Consider the following 24244-nt stretch of genomic DNA (forward strand, 5'->3'; position numbering starts at 1 on the left):
TTCAAATTCTGTCAAGGTGACGCTGATTGGCTGCCTGCCACTACGACATCGGCCTGTGATTGGTGTTCTTACCTACCATACAGGAAGACATTTTCAACAACACTTAAAGTGACAGCGAATGATGCATAAGAAAACTTATTTGCTCGATTGGTACTTTGCTCCAGATGTAGATTGCGTAATAAAATGTTACATTTTATTATTTAGTATTGCAAAAAACAATTTTTTATGTTTTATGATTGAGTCATTGCTAGATATATAAATATACATAACCACACATTTCATATATATATATATATATAAAAATCTGGATCCCAACTGTAGAAGTTCTCAGATGACTAGACAGTAGAACCATGTTTAGTTAACCCTTAGCAAAAAGTAGTTTATTCAAGTATACTAAGAGTGCACTAATTTCATACTTGATATTACATCAGGCAGTGCACTTAGAGTTTACTAAAGTATATTTCATATACTTAACAATAGTACAGTCAAGTGTACTTGACAAGTATACTTCAAGCATACTTTAGTAAACTTAAAAATGTCCCAATTTAGTTTGAAAAAGTATTACTTTTGTAATACTTCAAGTACACTAAAAGTACATTGTTCAGTATACTTTCTAAACTTATACTTAAGTATTCTTAATAGAATTTACCTCAAGTATACTACTTTTTACTACGGGAAATGCAAGTCAAAATAACCTCCACAGATGCGGAACCACCAGGGAACTAATGTTAGACATCTAGGTGTTGACCTCAACAATGAACTGGATCGGATGAACAGCAGTGGTGCTCCTTACAGAGATAGGCAGAGCAGGTTCTACCTGCTGAGGAACCCAGTGAGCGAGAACTCCTGAGGACCTTTAACTTTGGTTGCATCAGCCATCTTTTAAGGTTCGACATGTGTAGAAGTTTATTGGCAACTAAATTAGGAGGGTCATCCCTGTGATCCTTAGACACAACACAGCTGGAAAATGCCATTTAATTCACAGAGCCATTGGAAAGCTGGAGAACGCATTCAGGAAAAGACTGGAACCCTAGGCAGTCTTTCTCTCAGATGCTGTTAGATTGTAGAACCTTTTCTGCTCCCAGCAGACCAGATGGTGTTTAAAACCATGCATTTTTCTGATTAAGACCTGCTCAATATTGTTTTGACGTATGTTAATGTCTATAGTAGTTGACTATTGCAGTTTCTTTTGTTTGTTCTTTCTTCAGGGTCTACCCATCCATTAAACCAGGGTGTTTTTATAAAGCTAGATTTAATAATGTATTTTGTCTGTGATTTCAAAGTCCACCATGTATCAAATATATGTGGACTATTTTTGCACGTCACGTATCACTTTACTTGGATCTAGTTTTACATATGCATATATATACGTACATACATAAAAAAAAAATATATATATATATATACAGGTGCTGGTCATAAAATTAGAATATCATGAAAAAGTAGATTGATTTCAGTAATTCCATTTAAAAAGTGAAACTTGTATATTATATTCATACATTACATACAAACTCATATATTTCAGATGTTTATTTTGTTTAATTTTGAAGATTACAAATGACAACAAATGAAAATCTCAAATTCATCATATCAGAAAATTAGAATATTGTGAAAAGGTTCAAAATTGATGGCCCCTGGTGCCACACTCTAATCAGCTAATTAACTCAAACCACCTGCAAAAGCCTTTAAATGGTCTTTCAGTCTAGTTCTATAGGCTACACAATCATGGGGAAGACTGCTGACTTGACAGTTGTCCAAAAGACGACCATCGACACCTTGCACAAGGAGGGCAAGACACAAAAGGTCATCGCTAAAGAGGCTGGCTGTTCACAGAGCTCAGTGTCCAAGCACATTAATAGAGAGGCGAAGGGAAGGAAAAGATGTGGTCGAAAAAAGTGTACAAGCAAGAGAGATAACCGCACCCTGGAGAGGATTGTGAAACAAAACCCATTCAAAAATGTGGGGGAGATTCACAAAGAGTGGACTGCAGCTGGAGTGAGTGCTTCAAGAACCACCACACACAGACGTATGAAAGACATGGGTTTCTGCTGTCGCATTCCTTGTGTCAAGCCACTCTTGAACCACAGACAGCGTCAGAAGCGTCTTGCCTGGGCTAAAGAGAAACAGGACTGGACTGCTGGTGAGTGGTCCAAAGTCATGTTCTCTGATGAAAGTAAATTTTGCATTTCCTTTGGAAATCAAGGTCCCAGAGTCTGGAGGAAAAGAAGAGAGGCACTTCATCCACGTTGCTTGAAGTCCAGTGTAAAGTTTCCACAGTCAGTGATGGTTTGGGGTGCCATGTCATCTGCTGGTGTTGGTCCATTGTGTTTTCTGAGGTCCAGGGTCCACGCAGCCACATACCAGGAAGTTTTAGAGCACTTCATGCTTCCTGCAGCTGACCAACTTTTTGGAGATGCAGATTTCATTTTCCAACAGGACTTGGCACCTGCACACAGTGCCAAAGCTACCAGTACCTGGTTGAAGGACCATGGTATCCCTGTTCTTAATTGGCCAGCAAACTCTCCTGACCTTAACCCCATAGAAAATCTATGGGGTATTGTGAAGAAGAAGATGCAATACACCAGACCCAACAATTCAGAAGAGCTAAAAGCCACTATTAGAGCAACCTGGGCTATCATAACACCTGAGCAGTGCCACAGACTGATCGACTCCATGCCACGCCGCATTGCTGCAGTAATACAGGCCAAAGGAGGCCCAACTAAATACTGAGTGCTGTACATGCTCATACTTTTCATGTTCATACTTTTCAGTTGGCCAACATTTCTATAAATCCTTTGTTTTTATTGGTCTTCAGTAATATTCTAATTTTCTGATATGATGAATTTGAGATTTTATTTTGTTGTCATTTGTAATCATCAAAATTAAACAAAATAAACATCTGAAATATATGAGTTTGTATGTAATGTATGAATATAATATACAAGTTTCACTTTTTAAATGGAATTACTGAAATCAATCTACTTTTTCATGATATTCTAATTTTATGACCAGCACCTGTATATATATATATATATATATATATATATATATATATATATATATATATATACAGAAGAGCTATATGTGTATATATTTTTTATCTTTTTTATTTTTATCTTTATTATCTTGTGTGGTTGGTTGTGTGTATATATATATATATATATATATATATATATATATATATATATATATATATATATATATATATATAAAACTGTAACTGGAGCGTGTAACAAAAGTAATTTCCCTCTGGGATTATTAAAGTATTTCTGATTCTGATATTCATTTCCAAAACACAAGGAGAGGACTGGAGTTACCATGTTTACTATATTTTATCAGAAGGCAAGAAGGCTATTCCCTGGAGAATAGTACATAGACAGCCCCCTAGACCATCATCAAAAATATTAGTGTGAAGAATGGTATCTCTCTTCTAAGCGCCTATGTTGCCTATAAATAAGGGTACAGATTCATCCTTTAATAGTTAGGTGATAAAAGGTATTAATGCTTAGAAAAATGTGTATGTTAATCAAATATTTGCTTCATTTAGTAAGTTTAGGGACCATTTTTCCCCATCAACACTCGCTTATTTAGATTTTTACTTGTGCAAATTTATGTCCAACATAACTTTCCAAATTTCTCCCCCAAAAAAGATTTGCAAGTTGCTTCTTGGATCTCTAGAGTAAAAACAAAACTGGTTTTAGGCTTTGTTGACATATTTATAGAGAAATCTAAACTTGCCTCAAGCTCCCTTTAGGCTGCATGGGAGAAGAAACAGGGAATAAAGATTGAGAATGGCGTTTTGGAGGAGGGCCTGAAGAGGATTAATTCTTTCTCCATTAATATAAAACATCAGTTTATTCAGGTTAAGGTTAATTCACAGATTATTTCAATATATCTCCACTGAATGCCATAGATATCAGTCTGTTGATGGATCGCTGTCTCATTTACTCCTGACCTAAGGTCTGACAGTATTGGTCTGGTGTTCTGGAGAAAAAAAAAAAAGAAAAAAAAAGTGTGTGATCCGGATCCAGTGTATTAACAGGGATATCTTTATTTTCGACTTTCTGCACCTCTATGGAAAGGACAGTTGCATATGGAAGGTATGTCTGACTGAGCGCATTGAGATACTCTACATAGTAAAATTATGATATAAGTTCTTGGGTTGTGCCAAATTGCCCATAAGTATTTACTTGTATGAGGTAACCGTCTCCCCAAGTTATGTTGTCAAAAAACATGTAATCCTGTCTTTTCTGTTTTGTTTGCTAATTGTTTGTTTGTTGTGTCCCTGATTTTGTCTTTATTCCCTTATGTCAGGCATCCCCAAACTCGGTCCTCGAGGGCCGCTGTCCTGCAGGTTTTAGAGGTTTCCCTGCTTTAGCACAGCTGATTATAATGATTGCAGGAGAGCAAAAGCCTGTTAATCAACTATCAATTAAAATCAGCTGTGCTGGAGCAGAGAAACATCTAAAACCTGCAGGACAGCGGCCCTCGAGGACCGAGTTTGGGGATGCCTGCCTTATGTTGTCTATATTTTGCAAAATTAATAAGGAACTTTTATTTTTTTCTTTTACATTAAAATAATTCAGTTTTACCTATGATTAACTATATTTACAACTGCAGATTTTTTTCCCTTCGATATAATTTTCTCCCGTTTTACAGCTTCACTTATAAAATATTATTTTCCTCATATTTTTTTGTCCTGGATGTACAGTTGTGCTTGAAAGTTTGCACACCCTTCCATTAAAGACAGAACAAAATCAGCTGCCAGTAAAACAAATTGAAATTGACAAAAGTAATAATTGAAAATTATAATATTAAAAGAATGGAAATCATGATATAGTGCCTTGAGAAGGTATTCACCCCCCCCCCCCCCCCCCCCCCCCCCCCCCAATGATCTTTTTGACCTTCTGCCATATCAGGCTTCAAACAAAGATATAAAATTTAATTTTTTGGTGAAGAATCAACAAGTGGGAAACAATCATGAGGTGGAACAAAGTTTATTGGATATTTTAAAAGTAAAAAAAAAAATAGGTGTGTAACATTAACATTGAGTTAATACTTGTAGCACCATCTTTTAATGCTGGCATGTCTGTCAGTTTTGCACAGAAGAGACTGAAATTTTTGCCCCTTCTACCTCCAAACAGCTGGAGCTCAGACAGGTTGGATGGAGAGCGCTTGTTAAAAGCACTTTTCATTTCTTTCCACAGAGTGTCGATTGGATTTGGTGTGGACTTTGACTTGGCCATTAAAACACCTGGATATGTTTGTGAACCATTCCACTGTAGATTTATCTTATAATTTTGATAAAGACCAACTATCGCCATGTGTAATAAGACTGTCATAACAAAATCTGGAATAAAATACCCTGTAGGTCTGTAAACACAAGCTTGTAATCTTAAACAACTGCATTAAGGTAATTTCTATTTGAACTAAGTTTCACTTAATGCTTAGATTTGGTAAAGTTTTAATTCATGTGTTAATTTCTATTCTTATACTGACATCACACTTTGCATGTTTCATAAACTTTAGTTTAAAACTAAACCAAAAGTAAAATGCAGTGCATACAATTAGGAAAATGATTTCTTCCTTTATTTCAAGTTAGTGCAGTGTTTTACAAACCCCACAATAGTTCTGGCAGGACATCTCAAAACCAAAACTGATACTCAAATAAAACTGGAATGAACATAATTTTTACATTAAAGTAAGATATGATAGAATTAAAAATATGCAGAAATATGTGGGGAAACTTAAAAAGATGATAAAATCCAACAATTATGTACATAGAGATGAGATGAAGTACATGAATCCAATCTGTGTTTTTACAGGTACTTACAAGATAAAATTACACTTTTTTCTGTTAAATAAAAAACTTGGTGACAAAGCTTTTCAACTTGTTTATTTTACAATGCAATTATTGCATTACGCTGAATCTGCAAACCTGCAAAGCCGAGAGTCTTTAGAGTGTCTGCTCAGTCCAAAAAGAAAATGTTGTTGAACTGTGTTGCACAAAGCCTCTTTACTTCCTCTGAAATTAAAATAAAAACAGGAGAAGGTTGGGATCATTACAGCATATTCTGGAAAGAAAATTCGAATGTACATTTCCTGGTGGAGAAGACGTACCATTTACTTCAATGAGATTGGCATTTTTTTGGTTTAAGATCACATACAGCTCTCGCTGGTCGGACTTCTTACCGACAACCCAGTAGTCGGTCATAGCTTTCACGATGATTTCCTCGTCTTCATCAACCCTAGGAGGCAGATTAGCAGAAATAAGAGAATTTAAACAGTTTTTAATTGTGGTTATACTCAGACTTCTTGATGTTTTATAAAATGTGCTGTATGAGTGTCATTATAGGAGTCAGTTTCTAACATTTTAAAATAAATAATTTAGAGGTACCCCTATAACCTCACAGCATGTAATTTTGTTTATTTAGCTAAATCTGACACCTGCCAAAGAGTTGGTGAGCAAAATAAACTGAGGTGTCAGAGAAAAGTGTTGATGTGAGGCAGACGGTGATCATTTCTGTGCAAAGTCGAGACAAAGCGGCTGTTTTAGCGCATCTAAAGAACTTCTAATAATGAAACAAACCATGGAAGCATAAAGTCCTTTAAGATTTGTTTACAAGAGCTTAAGTTACTTTTAAGGCAGCAAAACAACATATATTTACTTTAATTCATGGCATTGCTCCCTTACATGCACATGAATTGAAAAGGTGGAGTTTCTCCTTCTATCTACTTTAAAAAACATCCCATTAAGTAATAAAAAACATTTCATAAAGCTTTGTTACAGAAAATGCTGTACCTTGCAAAGTCACAGTTGATGTCGCCCAAAATCTTCATGAGGTCAGGGTGGACTGAGGTGAGACACACACTGGCGGTTTTTCTCATGTGAATAGTGCTCTTCTCCGCCAGATTCATGTGGTTAAAGTAGATGAACTTAAACTGGGGCTCCTTCTCCGGCCTACAGGAACCAGATGAACAAAAACATTTCAACCGTGGATTACAGCTCCTCTGAAACTGGAATGAATCAGTTGCTTAATTCAAACAAGCCCTGGGTTTCTATCCATAGGAGGAGAAATTCAGGAATGGTGTAAAATACCGGCTAAGGAATTTGGAGCCTTGTTATTTATTCAGTGCATTCTTTACCAAGTTGATTAGAAAGGAGTCCATCAGATTGCAAAAGCCGGTCTAAGATTACGGATCAGGAGCTAGCTGCCAGTGCAGCGGACCTGTCATTAATGGCATGCATGTGTTACCTGGAACCATGATCTGCAGTAAGGTTAGAGTTCTGTTTGCTGCTGCCAGCTAGGCAGAGCTAATGTTGACAGCTAATGCATCATTATCAGCTTCCTGTTGCTCATTTAATCTAATCTTAAATGGCATCGGCCCTAATGTGGCGTTATTTATAGAAAAATCTAACTGCTCAGCCTTAAAATAATTGAATTAAGAATGTATTGGGATGACGTCATGTAAAAACAATCTTGCACAGTTTCAGGCTAAAGTTTGAGCAGAAAAAGGTTCTTCCTCAAAAGGTGAGCCAGATGCAAGCAGATGTAGGTTTTATTCCTAAACACAGAATATTTACCTTCTGGGGAATAATGATAAAACATTCAGCTACCCAAGTGTTTATAGTAAACAGCAAGGAAAAAATTGTTGTTGTTTTTTCCCTCGTTCACAAAGGATCTAAAACTACACATACAGGCTCAGACATACGCTGATACCAACTGATTCCTTTTGAGCAAATTGCTGGTAACCTTTAACTTTCTGTAGTTGGTATAAAGCTTCTGGAAAAACATTCATTTGATGTCCGACTCCTCTTCCTGTCAGGAACCGGAGAGTTTAATCAAATGAGTTAGTCTGATGAAACAGACAGTTTGAAGGGTTTTCAATGGTTATTCCAAAGGATCAACGTTAGCCTGCGATAACCATCCAAGAAGCAGTGATGATGTGGGCTGGGAGCGCCTTCCTGTTGGCATCACTGTGCAAAAACTCTCCTCAACTGATCCAAAATATTACCCTTAGATAACCATTATCAGTTATTCAGCTGTGGAGTCTTTTTCCTCTGGCAAACTGAATCTGGGGTAGAAGCCTGACCTTAGCTCCAGCTTCACTAACATTGGAACTGTTTCAGTGGAAAACTGTCAGGGTGAGGCTTTCTTATATTAAGATCCAACTGCTAAGTGTGGTTATAGCAGCAACATGGTGAGGGTCCACAGGCACGTTACGCAGGGTGGATGAAATCACCATGGGATATGGTGACCTCCACCATTTACCAGTCCTGGATCTGAAACAGATTTATCCGAATCTGTGTCACAAGATGAGGATAAACAATTAAAGTTTTAAAACGTGCCAACAGGTCTCTCTAACAAATGAGAACTTGTGTTTCACTGAAAGTAACTGTATTAAGAAAAAAAAGGTTTGATAATAATAATGAACTAAGATTTACTGATATCAGCAGCAAAATGCTTTAATTTTAGACACCATTATATGCAAATCATAACAACGCCCCAAAATGTCTTTAAAACTAGTTTAGTAATCGATGGAGTAGATTAAAGGTATAGTGGAGGATGTTCTTTTTCCATCAAAATAAGTGGTCCTCCTAATTGTCAATCATTCTGGTGACATGTTTATGTAAGGTCGTCCTACGTGCTCATCCCCATTTTCCCTTACTGGTGGTGAGTCTGACATAGGAAAAATTTGCTTACTTCTTATGGAAAGTAAGCTTGTGTGAGCATTGCAAACAGCAACTTTTAAACAGAGGATGCACAAGGAGAAATGGGCTTTGTCACGCTCACACGCGTTTAATAGGCGTTCCCTCTCAGGAGTGGGTACAGGTTGAGTATGTGAATTTGTTTATTTATTTTTTTATTTACAAAACTCCTCCACTAAACCTTTAACCTGAAAATGTTCAGACTATACTTTTAAGACGGCCTATGACAGAAACCAAACAATTGAGTCAGTCAGAGCTGGCTCAGGGATTCTTAACAGCTTCTAAGAGGATCGTTGTTTGCTGCTAGTAAAGCTAATTTATCAGACAATGTTTACTTTTCAGGATATGTGGATCACAGAATATCCACAACAGATAAATTCACCTTTATGTTGTTAACATCTTTACAAATGTTTTTGTATTATGATGGAAAAATGAAAAGCTCAAATGTCTTTAAAATCCCCAAATCAATAAATAATTAATGCTTTGGATGCGGATGCATAAACCTCTGACTGAAGCTTAATTTGTGGAACGCAAACTTTTTGATGCCGGGACAATTTATGAGTCAGTTTATAACAGGACATCAATTAGAAGCTCATAGATCGCATAGAGGTTTTTAAGATGGTTTCTGATCCTTTTCAGGACCAAATTAAATGTCAGAACAACGTGGATGACTGATACTGTTCAGAAGATGAGGACTAACAGAGATCTGCACTGACCCAGAAATCCTGCGGTTTATTGTGAACTGTTCACATATATCTGATGCCAGCAGAGTGAGCTGGGGGCCCACCAAGCTGTCCAGCTGCTCACAGAAGTCCCTGGTCAGCTCAACAGAGGCTGGAGAAATATGGTTAGAAGAAGAAAGTCAGTTCATTTTAAGAAGAAGTGGATAAGATGCCTTGTTTTAGCTTTAGATGAAAAAAAGCTTAAATGTGATAAAAATCGAAAACAGTTATAAGAATAAAGGTTTAAACTTACCACTGATCATAAAACAAGCAGCAGCGCTCATCGCCTGCAAAGGAAAACCAAAACATAAAACACGTTGGTACAGGTTTCATGGAGAATCTAGGTCAAAAAGGTTAAAAATTCCCACTAATCGGATGATAAGCACTGCAGGAAATGCTTCATTTTAAAATTGAGCCATCTAATCCAGAAAAACCCATCAACAGAGAGGAAAATATTTAATCCTAAGTCTAGTATAATAAAAAAGAACTAAAATCCCCTCCATTACAGATTAGTTTAGAAAATCATCCATGAATTGACACAAAATAGGAACATACAGTAGGAACTTAACAAAATAAAATAGAACAGAGACTGGTTTATTTCCACACACCTTATAAACGATGAGATGCAGCTCTTCGTAGCCATCCTCTGCACTGACAAATATTTTTGGAAATCGGAACTTAGCCTCTGGATCTTTAAGGTTAGTAGGTCCTGTCAGAAACCTAAGAGAACAAATGGAGACCAGGGAGTGAGACCTTAAAGCCGATTTTTAATTTAACATGAGTTTATAGTTTTTAAAGACATCTGGAGGCTTTAAAGGAGGAAATATTCACTGATCTTTAAAGTCCAGAATCTAAACAGGTCTGGGCACAGTCTTAATCTACAGCATGAGCTTTATTTTAGGGCGTGTTTAGCTGAGACCTGAAGGCAACATAATGCTGCAACAACAACAAAAAAATGCAACTTTACAGATAATTAACTGGAACAAAAAATGAAACTTTTTATGAGCTTTAATGAGTTATATCAAGAGGCAAGCTACTGTTAGCCTAGCATAGCGCCAGACATTTCCCTCAGCCAACATTAGCATATTTTTTCAGCAGTTGGACATAGAGTCAACTGCACCCCCCACTTCCCAAACAAAGAACCTCATGTTATCATCAGCTGTGCGGTCAGATAAGAAATAATTAAGAAGGAAAGTTAAGAAGTTCACGTAATATAAAAAAACTTTTAGACCCCCCCAAAAATAACCTGACTATGTTATACAAAATTTACTAGTTAGAACAGATATCCAAAAAAAGGCGGTCAATTTTTGAGGAGAAAAAATAAAAAAAATAAATCATCCCCATTAATTTTTTCTTCTTACCAAACTGTTAAAACGTTTAGCATTAGCCAAACAATGACATTTTATTTTATTTTTTAGCCTTAACAATGTGTTTGTCTTTGTAACACATGGGGCCACAATACATGAAAACTAGAGACTGACATTTTTTCGGGAATCCCACGGGTCACGGGATTCCCGTGGGATGGGAGTCAGTATTAGTAACGATCACGTGATTGGGACGGTACAGGATTAAACATTACCGGGAGCAGACGGGAGCGGGAGCAAACCAATAGTAACTAAAAAAAACTAGGATCGATGCCAACAAATAAAATAAAATAGAAAGAAAAAAAATCCAGTACTGGCGCCGCCATTTTGTAGTTTTTTCCTTGAAGCCTACACTATAATGCGAGACAAAAAAACTACACAACCAAAAAAACATTTATAATTATTATTCCTTTTACTTTAACTGACCTTTACTACAGTTAGAAACAGGAAGTTAACTGACCCTTCATAGAAATTCAGATTCAATGTATTGGCAGAAATCTTATTGAAGACAACAAGAATGGGAGTGGTGCAGGAGCGGGAGTCATTCTGAATGGGAGCGGGATGGGAGTAATTTCACCAGGAGTGGGACGGGACAGGATTTAGATTTCTACTCTGGCCCGGGATCGGGACGGGACACAATGTTTTTCTGTGGGAGTGGGACGGGACAGGAGTAAAAATCCACTCCCGTGTCAGTCTCTAATGGAAACACACAAAAAAAGAAATTGAGGGACAAAGAGAAAAAAAAAACTACCCACAGTAAGAGAAGAAGAGAAAAAATTTTATTTGCCGTTACATATTTTGATTGCATCTTGGCAGATAAATTTCATCCTACTTCAATGATACATTTTCTTCTGAATTTTTAGGTGTTTTTTATTTTTCATTTTATTGTAAACACTTAGTTGAAGCTTGTAATTAAATATTTAGTAAGGTTTTAGTTAAAAAATAAAAACGCTTCTTAATTGGTTTGTTGATAGAATGCTTTACAGCAAGAAAAACAAACTGTCTCACACTCAAATAATTGAATATATAAAGTGGCTCAATCTAGAATCAGATTTCCAGTTTCAAACATTATAACTCTAGCAGTATTTTTTATGAAGCAGCTGAGGGACAGATGAGACAGTCCATCATTCTGCCGCTTGAACAACTGTTAAGACTATGAGAATCTATGAGGAAATGTTCAGTCCTCTGAAAAAACACAAACAGTCAAGAATCCAAAATGTTTGGATAAACCTGAACAAATTGGTTTGAAATCTTTGTTGATTTAAGAGTTTCCATGAAAACTATTAAAGTATACATGTCATTACAATGAAAGCTTTAGTCCAGGCCAACAGAAGAAGAAGTGGTTGGGAAATGTGTTTTTCTGAAGAACAGATGAGGCTAAATCCACTGGAAAACAAATAGTGTTAATTTTCACAAATTAAATACCGAGAAAACACCTGCATTATGATTGAAAGGCTGATTTTACACCAGCTGAAAGGAATCCAAGAGATGAATTATAACCTGCCTGCTTTGTGATGTACACAGATGACACTTGCAGAATAAATAAAATCACATTTTCTGCCAGATTACAGCACTGCAGGAGGCAGGATTAAGGATAGAGGAGGACTTACCTCCCATAGTGCAACAGATTTCCCGTGACTTCAGGCCTCAGAGGAGAGTCTCTACCAGCCAACTGCAGAGGGACAGAGAGACGAATACAAAAGGTTTCAGAAATCATGTTATTTTGGAAAAAATAATGTTGTATATCCTGATACAGGATTTAAAGATTTACAAAACAAACTAAATGCATTGTTACATTCTAGTGTCTCTGGCTTCCTGAGATCTGTTCAAATAATTTAGTCCAATGAATTTGTTTACTTTAGCACCTTGCAAAAGTTCATTGAACGAAAGTTCATGAACTCGTTCATATTTTGGGTGAACGTGAACTGAAAGTACTGTCTGATGAACGTTATTGTGAACTCGTTCATTCTGGTGTCTGTGAACGGCACGCTCTCTCAGTTCAACTCCTTTCAATAGGTTGTCCGATTTCTATAGAGCCCTCAAGGCGAAACCCCGGCTAAATCACACCGTAAACAGGCCTTAATATGTAGCGGGAAAAACACCCAATCTGGCAACACCAGCTACCAGTGTTGTAGCCTACAGCCGCGTGCGTCATCAAAACAAAATGCAGCGTGGAAGCCACAGCAGCATGGAGGCGACCGTGGAGGCGACAAAGCAGCAGTATGATCCCTTAAAACAGTTTTATGACCAGGTGGTCGGTGAGGATGATGGCAACAAGTTTGCCCACCGGCTTTCAGTAAAAAAAATCCGCACTTCAGTAACCTTAAATTCCTACCTCAGCCTGGTCCCTCAGTTTGTGTTAGTAAAATGTTCTTGAGGGTTTTACTATTCATGTAAACCTGCCTGGTATAATTTTCCAGGATTCCAGTATTCCTTTTTAGTATGTATTGAAATGGAATTTCAAATGGAAAAAAAATATTAAAATTAAAAAAACATTTGCACCTTAAAGACTACTTTCCTGTTTTTCTTTTAATAATTCCTCATAAAAAGACCATTCAAGCAGCACATTTTTCCTGATGTTTTTGAGAATATACTGTAGGGGTGAAAGCTGCAGCTGCTACTAGTGTGAAGTGAATGGACAGCAACAAAGCGTCAAAGCAACAATGGGGAAATGCTGTCCCCTCAATGCTAATGTAAACCCTGGTTGGATAAGGATTCAAAACTGGATATGAAGATGAAATCTGACGCACAGTTTCAGAGTTACAACTGATAAAATAATTGCTGTCTGTGGTTCTACAGTAGGCTATGGTGTAATTGAGCAATATATGAAAAAAAAAGAACTATGAACTAGTTCATTTTTTCGAACTGTGAACTTAGCTCAAAATTTTGAATTATGAACTATGAACTGAACTAGTTCATTTTAAAATGTGTGAACTGAACTTTGAACTAGTTCACGTAGAAAGAGAACTTTCCCAACACTGATTAGATCATCTAGTATTAGTACATTTTGGAAAGAAAAGAATTATAAATGGACGGCAAACTCATCTCTTTTCCATTGATCTCACACAATTTTTTTATTATCTCAGACTGAACGAGTGTCTATTTTCTGTAAGCCACAATAATCTCTTAAAAAATTTCAAATTCAAAAGTTAATTTTCTAAAATGGGAGATGAGATGTTTAATTTGTTCACAATGTTCCAAGTTTGAGTTGATCTTTTCCATTTCATGAGGTCATCATCCTACTTATGGTGACCAGGCTTTTAGCTAGGAATATTTCATAGTTTGTACACCTTGGTGTACCATATTTTTAGGCTTTGCAGGTCATAGGTGGCTAAAAATTTTAAATATAGGCTCTATGAAGCTGCATTTCCTGCATTTTGAAGTGGAATGTAGCCAACTTTTTGTCTTTGTTCCAACACTAATTTTGTCCCGATTATGGGAAGTATGTTTGCTTGACTAGAGGTGGAAATTTCATAATGAAGACATTAGATTTTTAGGTAGAATATTCTGATTCATAGGTTGATTCAAACAACCAGAAAGTCTAAAGCTACGTTCACACGGCACGTGATTTCAGCAGCAACAAAGTTTCTGCTGCTTCATTTCTTATGCTTGTCCATATTAAGGTTAGACATCCAGTAAAGTGTGTTCAGATGCATCTGATGCTTCTACTGCTCCTGTGTTCAATGACAGAGAGCGGATTTGCTATATTTGCTGTGATCAGTGGGTAAAAAGTAGCTTTAATATTTTTATGTGAGAAAGTCCACCTGAAAACATGGTCTGTGCAGTCAGTTCATCAGGATTATGATCCTTTCTTTAAAAAGTATTTCTCTATTAGAGCCGCTCAAACCTCCACATACTGCGTTAGGCCCTCCCCTGCTGTTGGTGGCGGCTGGAAGTAGATGTTAGTGTTTTTCAGGTATGTGGCTCAAACTGCAGGCACCACAATAATAAAAGAACACATTTTGCTGGCAGGTTTGGATTTTTTAAGTTAGTTTAGGCATTAATAAAATTTTCAGTTCAGTGATCTTCATCAGCAGCACTCTGTCTGTCTCCCTGCCTGCTACCAGATAAGCTCCTCTCATTGGTTGATGTCATGCATCAAGCAGCAAAAGTTCTAATTTTCCAACTCCAGCTTTTTTTGCCTGTGAAATTTTTAACAGAGTGAATTTTTCAGAAGAGAAAAAGGGGAAATTTGTCTTTTATTTTTGTAAAGGCCGTACAATGTGCTATCTAATAGCCTGATGGTGACCCAACTCCTCTCAGCATCTAACAGAGTTTCTCATAGGATGGTTCTGTATTTGTTGTTTCCATTAAACCTTGATCAGCTTCCATGTCGCTGCTGAGAAGCTTCCTAACAGCAGAAACATTTTTGACCTTAGAATTTAAACATTTTTGGTTGAATCGATAAAATGCGATAAAGTTTGCCAGGCACAGTGACACAGTTACACTTCCATCTACCTCAGGCTCCGAATGCCTGGGAAAAAGAGACGTGGTCAAGTATTTGTAAAGGATCCTCATGTCGTCCTGTTCCAGCCCACTCCTGCACAAACATGGAGACAAAAATAGAACCAATCACTTTTAAACCATTAAAATAATCATTAAAATGCTTCCTCTTTTGCAACAGAGAGCATATCACTTATACAGAAATAATTAAAGAACCTTTTCCCTCTCTGTAGAAGGTGTTCTGTGAATTCCTTTAGTTGACAGCCATGTATTTACCTACGGATTATGGAGGCTAACATTATGTGACTAGTCAAACCACAAAGAGGATTAGGTTCATGTCTAGTACCACCTCTGTTTATTCGGTGTTTAATTATTAGTTTACACACTCTAATATTGTGATTCTACCATTGTGAGAAGCTGCAAATATGCAGTGTTTGTTTTTAGAGGAGTGGGAGCAGACAATATTCACAGAGACTAGATTAGTTGGACAAGCTTGCAAAGTTTTAAGCATTCGTACCAGATAAGCTGGTCGTTATAGAGGAAGGACGTGTATTTGATGAGGCTGAGGCTCTCCTCCACTCTGTTAACAAATGACTGAATCTTCAGGTAGGTCATCTTGTCCAGCGGAAAGAAGCTGATGCCTCCGAATACATCCAGCAGGTCACAGGACTGCAAGTGGAGCGTCTGCAGATACTGGAATGCCCAGAGAGAACACGCAGACAGATACAGAGACAAAAAAAAGCAAAGAAACGGATTAGTTTACAAAAGCTTGTTTACAAGGCAATAAAGACAGCAGACTAAGCAGCTCTTGACCGGTCGGCTGCAGAAGCTTCTGCATCATTAAAAGGATAAGATATCCATCTGACAATCAAGGTCAGATACAGAACACCGTAACGTCTACTTTCCCTCCGTGTGTACATTACACATCGGAGAGGGAAGCCTGGATCCACTTCGGGTGTTTCCTAATTAGAAATGAATTTTTAAAACTTTTCTACAGTGTTTAATCCAACAGTTCTGTTGCTGCTGAGAAAGGAACGTATAATGCGGGTCATGAAGGACCAAGAAATTAAACACGACTGCAAACAGGTCCCAACTGTTTACAAAGGCACTAAAGGAGCCACCTGAAATAATCATCAAATACTCAGAGAGGATCTCACTGCTTGTGAAAACACCAGCCGTCAGGCTCTGGTGACTTTTTATGGAAGCCATGGTGGAGTTAATTTGACACACTGTGCTAAAGACAATATGTACAGTCAAAAACATAAATACACCTAGCAACAACATCGGGTAGAAAAGAGTCATTGGACAGATGTCAGCGATATTTACCCTGTAGAAAAACTTTTCAAGCTTCTGAATGAGCAGCTCCACTCCACCCGCTTCCATCGCTCGACCAAAGGTGCCGTTAAATAGCTGAAAAAGAGAAGTCATTGTTAAACTCTAAGCACATCTGAGGGTTCAGGTTATCAGGATATTAAAGTCATATCTATAACTTTTAATCAAAACGATCAACTTCTCAAAAATATGAGAAATATGTCTAGAGGAGCAAAATAAAAGCATCCATTTTACTGAAAAAAAGCTTTAAAAACAGCAGGTTGCTTTATAAATTTTGACGGCTGCATTAAATATTTACATCGGGTTGTGAAGCCAACGTCAGCATGAAAGATTCTGCACCAATAGGAAAGCAGGTTAAAGTCATGTGAGAGATTTCTCCTTGATAGAGCTGAGTTAATTTTCCCAGCCTCCTTCTGACCTAATTAAATTGTAGCCCCTCCCTTCTGTTCCTTCACCTTTCATGGGGTCAACAATAGGAACACTATCCAAGTTAGATCAGTAACTCCAAACTGCTGTGGTGAATCTGAACAGCGTTCAGCCTTATGGACACCAACAGAAGAAGAACACAGGAAGGATGTTTGCTTTACAGAAAACAACCATTTGACAAAAGGAACAAACAACTGCGAAGGTGTGAACATTAGCATGTGTCACACAAATACAGGTGAAGCAGTAATGCATTTTTCCAAAACTCTGTGAGGTGGGCTGTACCTTTATGTTCTGTCACACAAAGGATTGTGGGAAATCTTTTAGCTCTTAGCAGGGGAGCTTCCTATTAGGGATGGAACGGTTGATGAAAACCGTCCGAACCGTTCGGTTCTACTGTCTCGGTTCGGTTCGTGTGTGTTGCGTTCGGTTCATGCGTTGCTCCTTTTTCTCATAGGCGAAGCGTTTACACTCCAGAGCAGAAGGTGGCGGTACTGCGACCAAAGCCAACCACCAATAGTAAACAAGAAGAAGAAGCGAAGCAGCTTAACCGGGCGTAGCAGAAAAAAAAATCAGTAGTTGTGGAGAATTGTGTGGGTATGGCGAGTGGGAAAGAACAGGAGTTGGAAGACGCGCCAGCAGCACTATATAGGTCTGCTGTATGGGACCACTTTGCATTTAGAGTGACCTACGATGACGGCGGAAAGAAAGTTGTGGATAAAAGTGCAACAGTGTGCAAGCATTGTGCAACACGTTTTGTTTATGCTAACAGCAACATGAACAACATGTCATGCTAACCCCGAAATCCCACATACTCCGTCAGCGCTCCGCCCCGCTGCGCTCCAGACCGGCTGCTCAAAGCAAAGCCTACAGCCTCCACTGTGGCTCCTGTCCGCTCCGCTCTGAGTTCCTTGGAGATGGTAGAGGGCATGCGCCAGATGATTAAATTCAAAGCAGCAAAACATGCGGAAATGATCCATGGTTTCCGCGGATCATTAAAAATAATTACAATTCATAAATTTTTTTTTTTTTTTTTTCATTACTTTTTATGGGATTTCAGTGTAACAATCAACATATACCGAACTGAACCGAAAACCGTGACCACGTGACCCGAACCGAACCGTGGATTTTGTGAACCGTTCCACCCCTACTTCCTATGCTTTATGAACTGGTGATAGGAAGTATACTGCTTCCCCTTCCTAGCTCCTTCCTAACTAACAGAACTATTCTGATGGAACTAATTATTATGCACCTCTACCTTCGCTTGAATGTCCTCCCTGATTTTCAACATTGGAAACGAGCCCCAAATTAAAGCCAAAAATCCCAAACAGGAAACAAATCGACGGTGAACATGTCAAGATTTTAATCAGTGACGACTTAAAAAAGAATAGGGGCTTAGAAGCTACGCAGATGTTCCCACGTTTCTACTGAACAGGCAGATAAAACATATTTGGTAAAGTTAACTAAAGGTTAGTATTAGGAGACCTGGCAAGTACGGAACGAGAGCAGCTGAGAGGAGTTAAAGCTGTTGTTGTTAATGCGAACTAGAATCATATATTTGGTGATTAATCAAGATTAACCAATTTGAAAAAAAAATATCAAAATTGTCTAATAATTTACTAATTAAATTGTTTCCTGCTGTAATAGTACAGACTCTAAAACATGGCATCTGCTGAAAGAATAACCTACTTACAGCAGTAATTAAGACAAAACTGCACAGATACAAAGAAACATTTAAAAAAGTATAATATATCTTGACTTTAAAAAAAAATGTTGATGATCGGATATTATTTACCCTTTAATTACTCTGTCATATACTATTAATTTTAATCTGTGCAATGATCTTTTTCTTTATTCAAATGTTAGCCGTAAGGTGAAGCAGCCTCTGATGCAGGAATAATTCTTACCTTGTACATGCTGTAGCACTGCCGAACCACTGCACCATAAACCGTATCCTACAAGGAAAACATGGTGGAAAATTGAAATGAGAAGGTTAGGAAAAAATTGCATCAATAGATAAATTAATAAAATGAATTGAAAGGATCTGTTTTTTGTGCGATTCCAGAGCTTCTTAAAGGAATAGTACACCCAAAACATGATTAGCCTTCATTTTCTACTCACCTCCATGCTGAACAACACTCTGGAGTACTTTTTTGATATCTCAAATGCATCTGGAGATCTGGGAGACTTCTTGCTGTCTGCTGACATTCAAATAATGGAGGTCTATGGCGCCCGAGACAGAAAGGTCCACAAAAGTCCACAAAAACTTGTCAATATTCCTCCATACTGCTCGTCCAATGTAATCCAAGTGTCCTGAGTGGGTAGCATCCAGAATTTACTCGAAACGAAGTCATTTAGAACGTTTTAGAGCCTAAACAGTAGTGTATAGGATTTCCTAATAGCGCCCCCATGCGCGCTCACGATTCTACGGAAGCCGGCAGACCAAACCAGCGCATTCAGCTCGGCAAAGAACTCATGCTCTTCCTCAACACTGAAGTCCTCAGACATTTTTCTTTCGTTGTTTCTTTCTTTGCACAGGTAAACAGCACATTTCTTCTTCTACGCTTGCATTATCGGCAGACCAGACGCTGAATGCGCACTTCCTTCCGGTTTGGTCTGCCGGCTTCCGTAGAATCGTGAGCGCGCATGGGGGCGCTATTAGGAAATCCTATACACTACTGTTTATGCTCTAAAAACATTCTAAATTACTTCGTTTCGAGTAAATTCTGGATGCTACCCACTCAGGACACTTGGATTACATTGGACGAGCAGTATGGAGGAATATTGACACGTTTTTGTGGACTTTTATGGACCTTTCTGTCTCGGGCGCCATGGACCTCCATTATTTGAATGTCAGCAGACAGCAAGAAGCCTCCCAGATCTCCAGATGCATTTGAGATATCAAAAAAGTACTCCAGAGTGTTGTTCGGCATGGAGGTGAGTAGAAAATGAAGGCTAATCATGTTTTGGGTGTACTATTCCTTTAAGCAGCAGATTAATTAATAAAGTGATTCTGATTAACCAGCTCCTAATTAAGACCCACTGCTACAGTCAAGTTGAATTCTAACAGATTTGGTTTTAAATTATTTTTATTCAGTCAACATATTCTCTCACTGAAAGAATCAATTCATGCTTTTGGATTGCCACATCCACAATAACAAAGTGAATCTAAAAATCATTAGAGCGAGCTAAAAATTAGGGAGATGGTACAGAGGGCCTTCAACACCAAAGGTTTGAAACTCTCTCCTGGAGATAAATCATCATAATACTGGCAAGTTCATTAATCCCAGAGAGGGTTTGACTTTTTAAAAGGGTACTAACAAGTTAAAACATTTCCTTTTTAAAAACTTTATTTAAAATCTTATTTTCACTCAATAAAGAGCAGAACATATCCTGGACAATAAGAACCTGATAATAATATCCTATCACATATATTTAATCTATATTTCTGCTTTAGTCTGTGGGTCAAACAATAATTCATAGTTAAGATATATTTATTTGCAACTAATAATTAATAAAACCCTCGGTCACCTTTCACCACTAGAGGTGCTAGACCTGTAAATTCAATTTTGGTGCCCTGAGAGCACAAAGCAATGGGCTCTATGCACAGCTCCACTACTTCCTGAATTTAAAGCAGCTACTTTGTTTCCTGTCTTTCATGATTGGATGCACTGATTAATCCAGGTGTGTATGACCTAAGTAACTGGCCAGACACACCTGGATTAATCAGTTCGTCCAGTAATGAAAGACAGGAAACAAAGGAGCTGCTTTAAATTCAGGAAGTAGTGGAGCTGTGCATAGAGCCTGTTCTGAACTATCACAAAATGAAAGAGATTCCCTCCATGTTTTGGAATCTAATAGCAGAAAAAAAAGCATAAATCTCAACAGAAATAAACATTTGCTTTTTTTTTGTCTTTTATAAAAGTAATACAATCATTTTGGGTTTGTTTTTTTTTTTGTTACAGACCTATGATACTTAAACTGAGGTAATTTTCTCAGTTCATCCGCAGCCCTTGCCTTTTTACAAGCACCAACTCACCAGTATTTCCTCTTCTTGATACTCTATCGTTGGAGGTTTGCCATCTTTGTTCGGCTTCTCAATCATTGGGTTTCGAACAACCTAAGGAAAACATAAACAAGAAAATAAAAACACTCCACAAAGCATTAAAGTTGCTAAAGATGGAAACAAGTCCACAGCGACCAAGAAATCTTTAAATGTTATTTACCATGACTATCCAAAAATGTTCCTCTGGCTCAAAGAAAAACTGCCGATTCTTCTGTGTGTGCAGAGATTTTGCTGGTTTTGTTGGACAGAAAGTCCTGAAACACAAAAGGAAGGGGAATGGAAAAATATAGAACAAAAAACAAAGCTCCTTTGTTCTCTATAATAGTTCTGATATGCGTCAGTGAGCAAGCACACACTAATTAAATAATTTCCCTGTTCTGTCAAAGATCACTTTTCATGGATGAAAACTACACTTTATGGCTGCATTCAGCATTAATGCTCAATTCTGTTTTTGTTTTGTGAAATCTGTTTCTTTTGCGTGGTCGTTCACATTTAAAAATATATGCAACTTGCATGTGATCTCCCGAGCAGTACAGCACTCAATGTCATCACAAGCTAGCCTGCTCTGTGTTTAAGAAAGTAAACAAGGATGGTAGTGCTGGAGCGCATCTAGTCATCTTTCCTAACCTCAGCAGGCACATTAACAACACAATCTTTTCTAGATCTTTTAGAGGCTGCAAAGGACGTTTAAGTGACTAAACATAAAGCTGCATCTACCATGAAATAATAATAATAGAACTTTATTGATCTTACACTGGAGAAATTTACCCCTGCATTACCCCATCCCCTGGGGAGCAGTGGGCCGCCATCATGGGGAGCAGTGTGGGGTTAAGAGTTTTGCTCAAAGACCCAGAATGCAGGAATCGAACCAAGTACTTTCAACTTTGTTAGAGCACCAGTGCACTGCTCTAACCACTAGACCAAGACTCCCCCAAGAAAGAAGGTCCTACTGAGATTTAAACTTAGATCTCTGGATTCAGAGTCCAGAGTGCTAACGATTACACCATAGAATAGCGTAGCTCAAAACATATCCAAGTGTTAAACTGATCCAGTCTTTGAAGAGACCTAAATCCATCTAAGAATTTGCAGCAATACTTAAAAGCTGATTTTCAGACACTTCATTCAGTCTAATGTATCTTCAGGCATTTCCCATAAAAAGTATTAATTTTACCTGGTGAACTGAACAATTGCTTCACAAAGGCCCACATTTCGGATTTTCTCATTCTTCTCGACCTCACTCGGGTGGTAAAACAAAATCTTTTTCTCTTCCTAAGTGGAAATATTTAAATGAATTAAAATCATTCAAAAACAAGATAAAAGGACGTCATCCACTGAAAGTCCTGCTCACCTCTCCTTCGCGTGGTCCAAGCGTAGGGTTATAAATGAAAAAACTCAGAAGGGATTGTGTGAACTGTTTCTCTTGCGCTCCTGAGGCCATTTTGGGACTGGAAAAGGCACAAAGACAAAAAAAAAACCTTCAGTTTCAATTAGGTCACACTAATACGATCTCTGAATCCTTCTTACCTTATCATTAGCATTAGTGTAAACTGTATCTGGGTTTCCTTTCTTCCACTGACAATCTGGGTACCATGCCGTTTGCCTACAGGACAAAATAATTAAATAGAACTTCTAAGCTTCGTCTCTCATTAAAATGCAGTGAGATGTTAGTCAGCACCAAAGCTCAGCAACCTTTAAAGAGAGACATTTTTCCCTTTAATTCATTTAAATAAAACATGGTTAGAGTTTATAGTTTGTTTGATAAATATCTACACTAGAAAGTTTGTTGGAATTTTTTTACAGAATCACAATTCATTTCATATATATTATGCTTAAAAAAATGGGGTGTCAATCTTCTGCAAAAACATGATAGCTATATGTTCTTCTATTGGATGATATTTGTGTAAAATGGTGTAAAATCAATAGAATAATAAAGTGATGTATGGAAGAAAACCAAAAACATTAAAAGGTCAGAAAATCAAAATAAGTAATTCAGTGATTTCTAAGTTGTTGGCTTTTAGTTGGTTCTTCAAAATCTTAACAGATTCCACTGACCTCAAACTAAATAGCAGATGGTTCAAATCACCTGCTAAGGATATACTGATTTAAAAGGAATGAGATGCAAGCTGATGCTTAACTGGTCAAAGCCCAATAAGTGAGAATAAGATCTTAAACTGTTATCTGGAGTCAATGGGGAGCTACAGAAGCAGCAGCATGATATAAGAAAACCTAATATTTGGTTACAACTCTAGCAGTAACCTCTTGTCTCTACATCATTTCATGAATAATAACAACAATAATAATAATTATAATAAAAAAAAAACATGAGGAAATCAGACCCAACATGACCATCTGAAGTAAAAGTCAAAATTTAACAGAATTTCTGCTTAAAAGGCCGATTGACCAAATTCTTTACATTAAACTTGTATGTTTTCTGGAAAATAACAATAATATCTGTGTTACCTTTATTATATTTTTTTCCTACTTTATACACAGTCTGATCATTTCTCTAAGACATGAGGTTTTGATACTTAATTTTGCTTTAGAGATAAGTGCAAATAATCAGTTTAGGAGAAATGTGAGACATCTCTCAAAGTCCTTAGCGTTTTTCTAAGCAGCTCTAGATTTCAGAGTTTATTAATTTAATTTTAGATCTCCAAAGAGGGAAAAATCTAACTTTATTCGAAAATAACTGATTTCTAAAAAAGGACTGATCTCCTGTAGTTTGCTGTTTGATGTTTAAAGTCTATAAAAGAGTGAAGCTGACAAGCCGGCAAAATCTCACGAAAAGAAGAAAATGTACCAAAAAATGAGCCTCAAATGTCTTTCAAAGCCAAGTGTTGCACTAAAATGTTACAAAGTGCATTCAGATGTTACAGATTTAGAAACCTGACGAGAATCCATCAACTTCTTCCCATTATTTGTAGCTTAGCCACTGACACAGCTAGCAGAACCTAGCCAACATGCTAACCGGGTTACCGAACCTAACTTTACACGTTCCTTAAAAATTAAGTAAGCACTCACCTTCCAGACAATGCGACCCACACGTTCAGATGCACCTAGATATTGTGTAAATAAAGGAGAATAGGGGGGAAATAACTCACATCGCTCACATTATAGCACTTTTAAGCGTTCATTTCCTGCTTTTGACAGTGCGGGGTCACACACTCAGATGTCCGGGTAATGG

General features: G+C 37.5%; 1 protein-coding gene across 1 annotated transcript; it reads right to left on the bottom strand.

The window, feature by feature from the left end:
- Nucleotides 1-5948: 5948 nt before the first annotated feature.
- ccz1 (CCZ1 homolog, vacuolar protein trafficking and biogenesis associated) lies at nt 5949-24244 on the bottom strand. The gene is made up of 17 exons (XM_038299745.1): nt 24082-24244; nt 22585-22660; nt 22409-22505; nt 22232-22329; nt 21221-21314; nt 21034-21114; nt 18902-18949; nt 16566-16649; nt 15757-15932; nt 15255-15336; nt 12407-12468; nt 10041-10152; nt 9686-9719; nt 9427-9544; nt 6803-6961; nt 6121-6248; nt 5949-6025 (listed from the first exon to the last, which is right to left on the bottom strand). Exons 2-17 carry the CDS (start codon nt 22596-22598, stop codon nt 5970-5972), a joined length of 1443 nt encoding a protein of 480 aa, XP_038155673.1. The 5' UTR covers nt 22599-22660; nt 24082-24244; the 3' UTR covers nt 5949-5969.

Source organism: Cyprinodon tularosa, unplaced genomic scaffold (assembly GCF_016077235.1).
Source record: "Cyprinodon tularosa strain WSP-4 unplaced genomic scaffold, ASM1607723v1 ctg433, whole genome shotgun sequence".
Taxonomy (NCBI): Eukaryota; Metazoa; Chordata; class Actinopteri; order Cyprinodontiformes; family Cyprinodontidae; genus Cyprinodon; species Cyprinodon tularosa.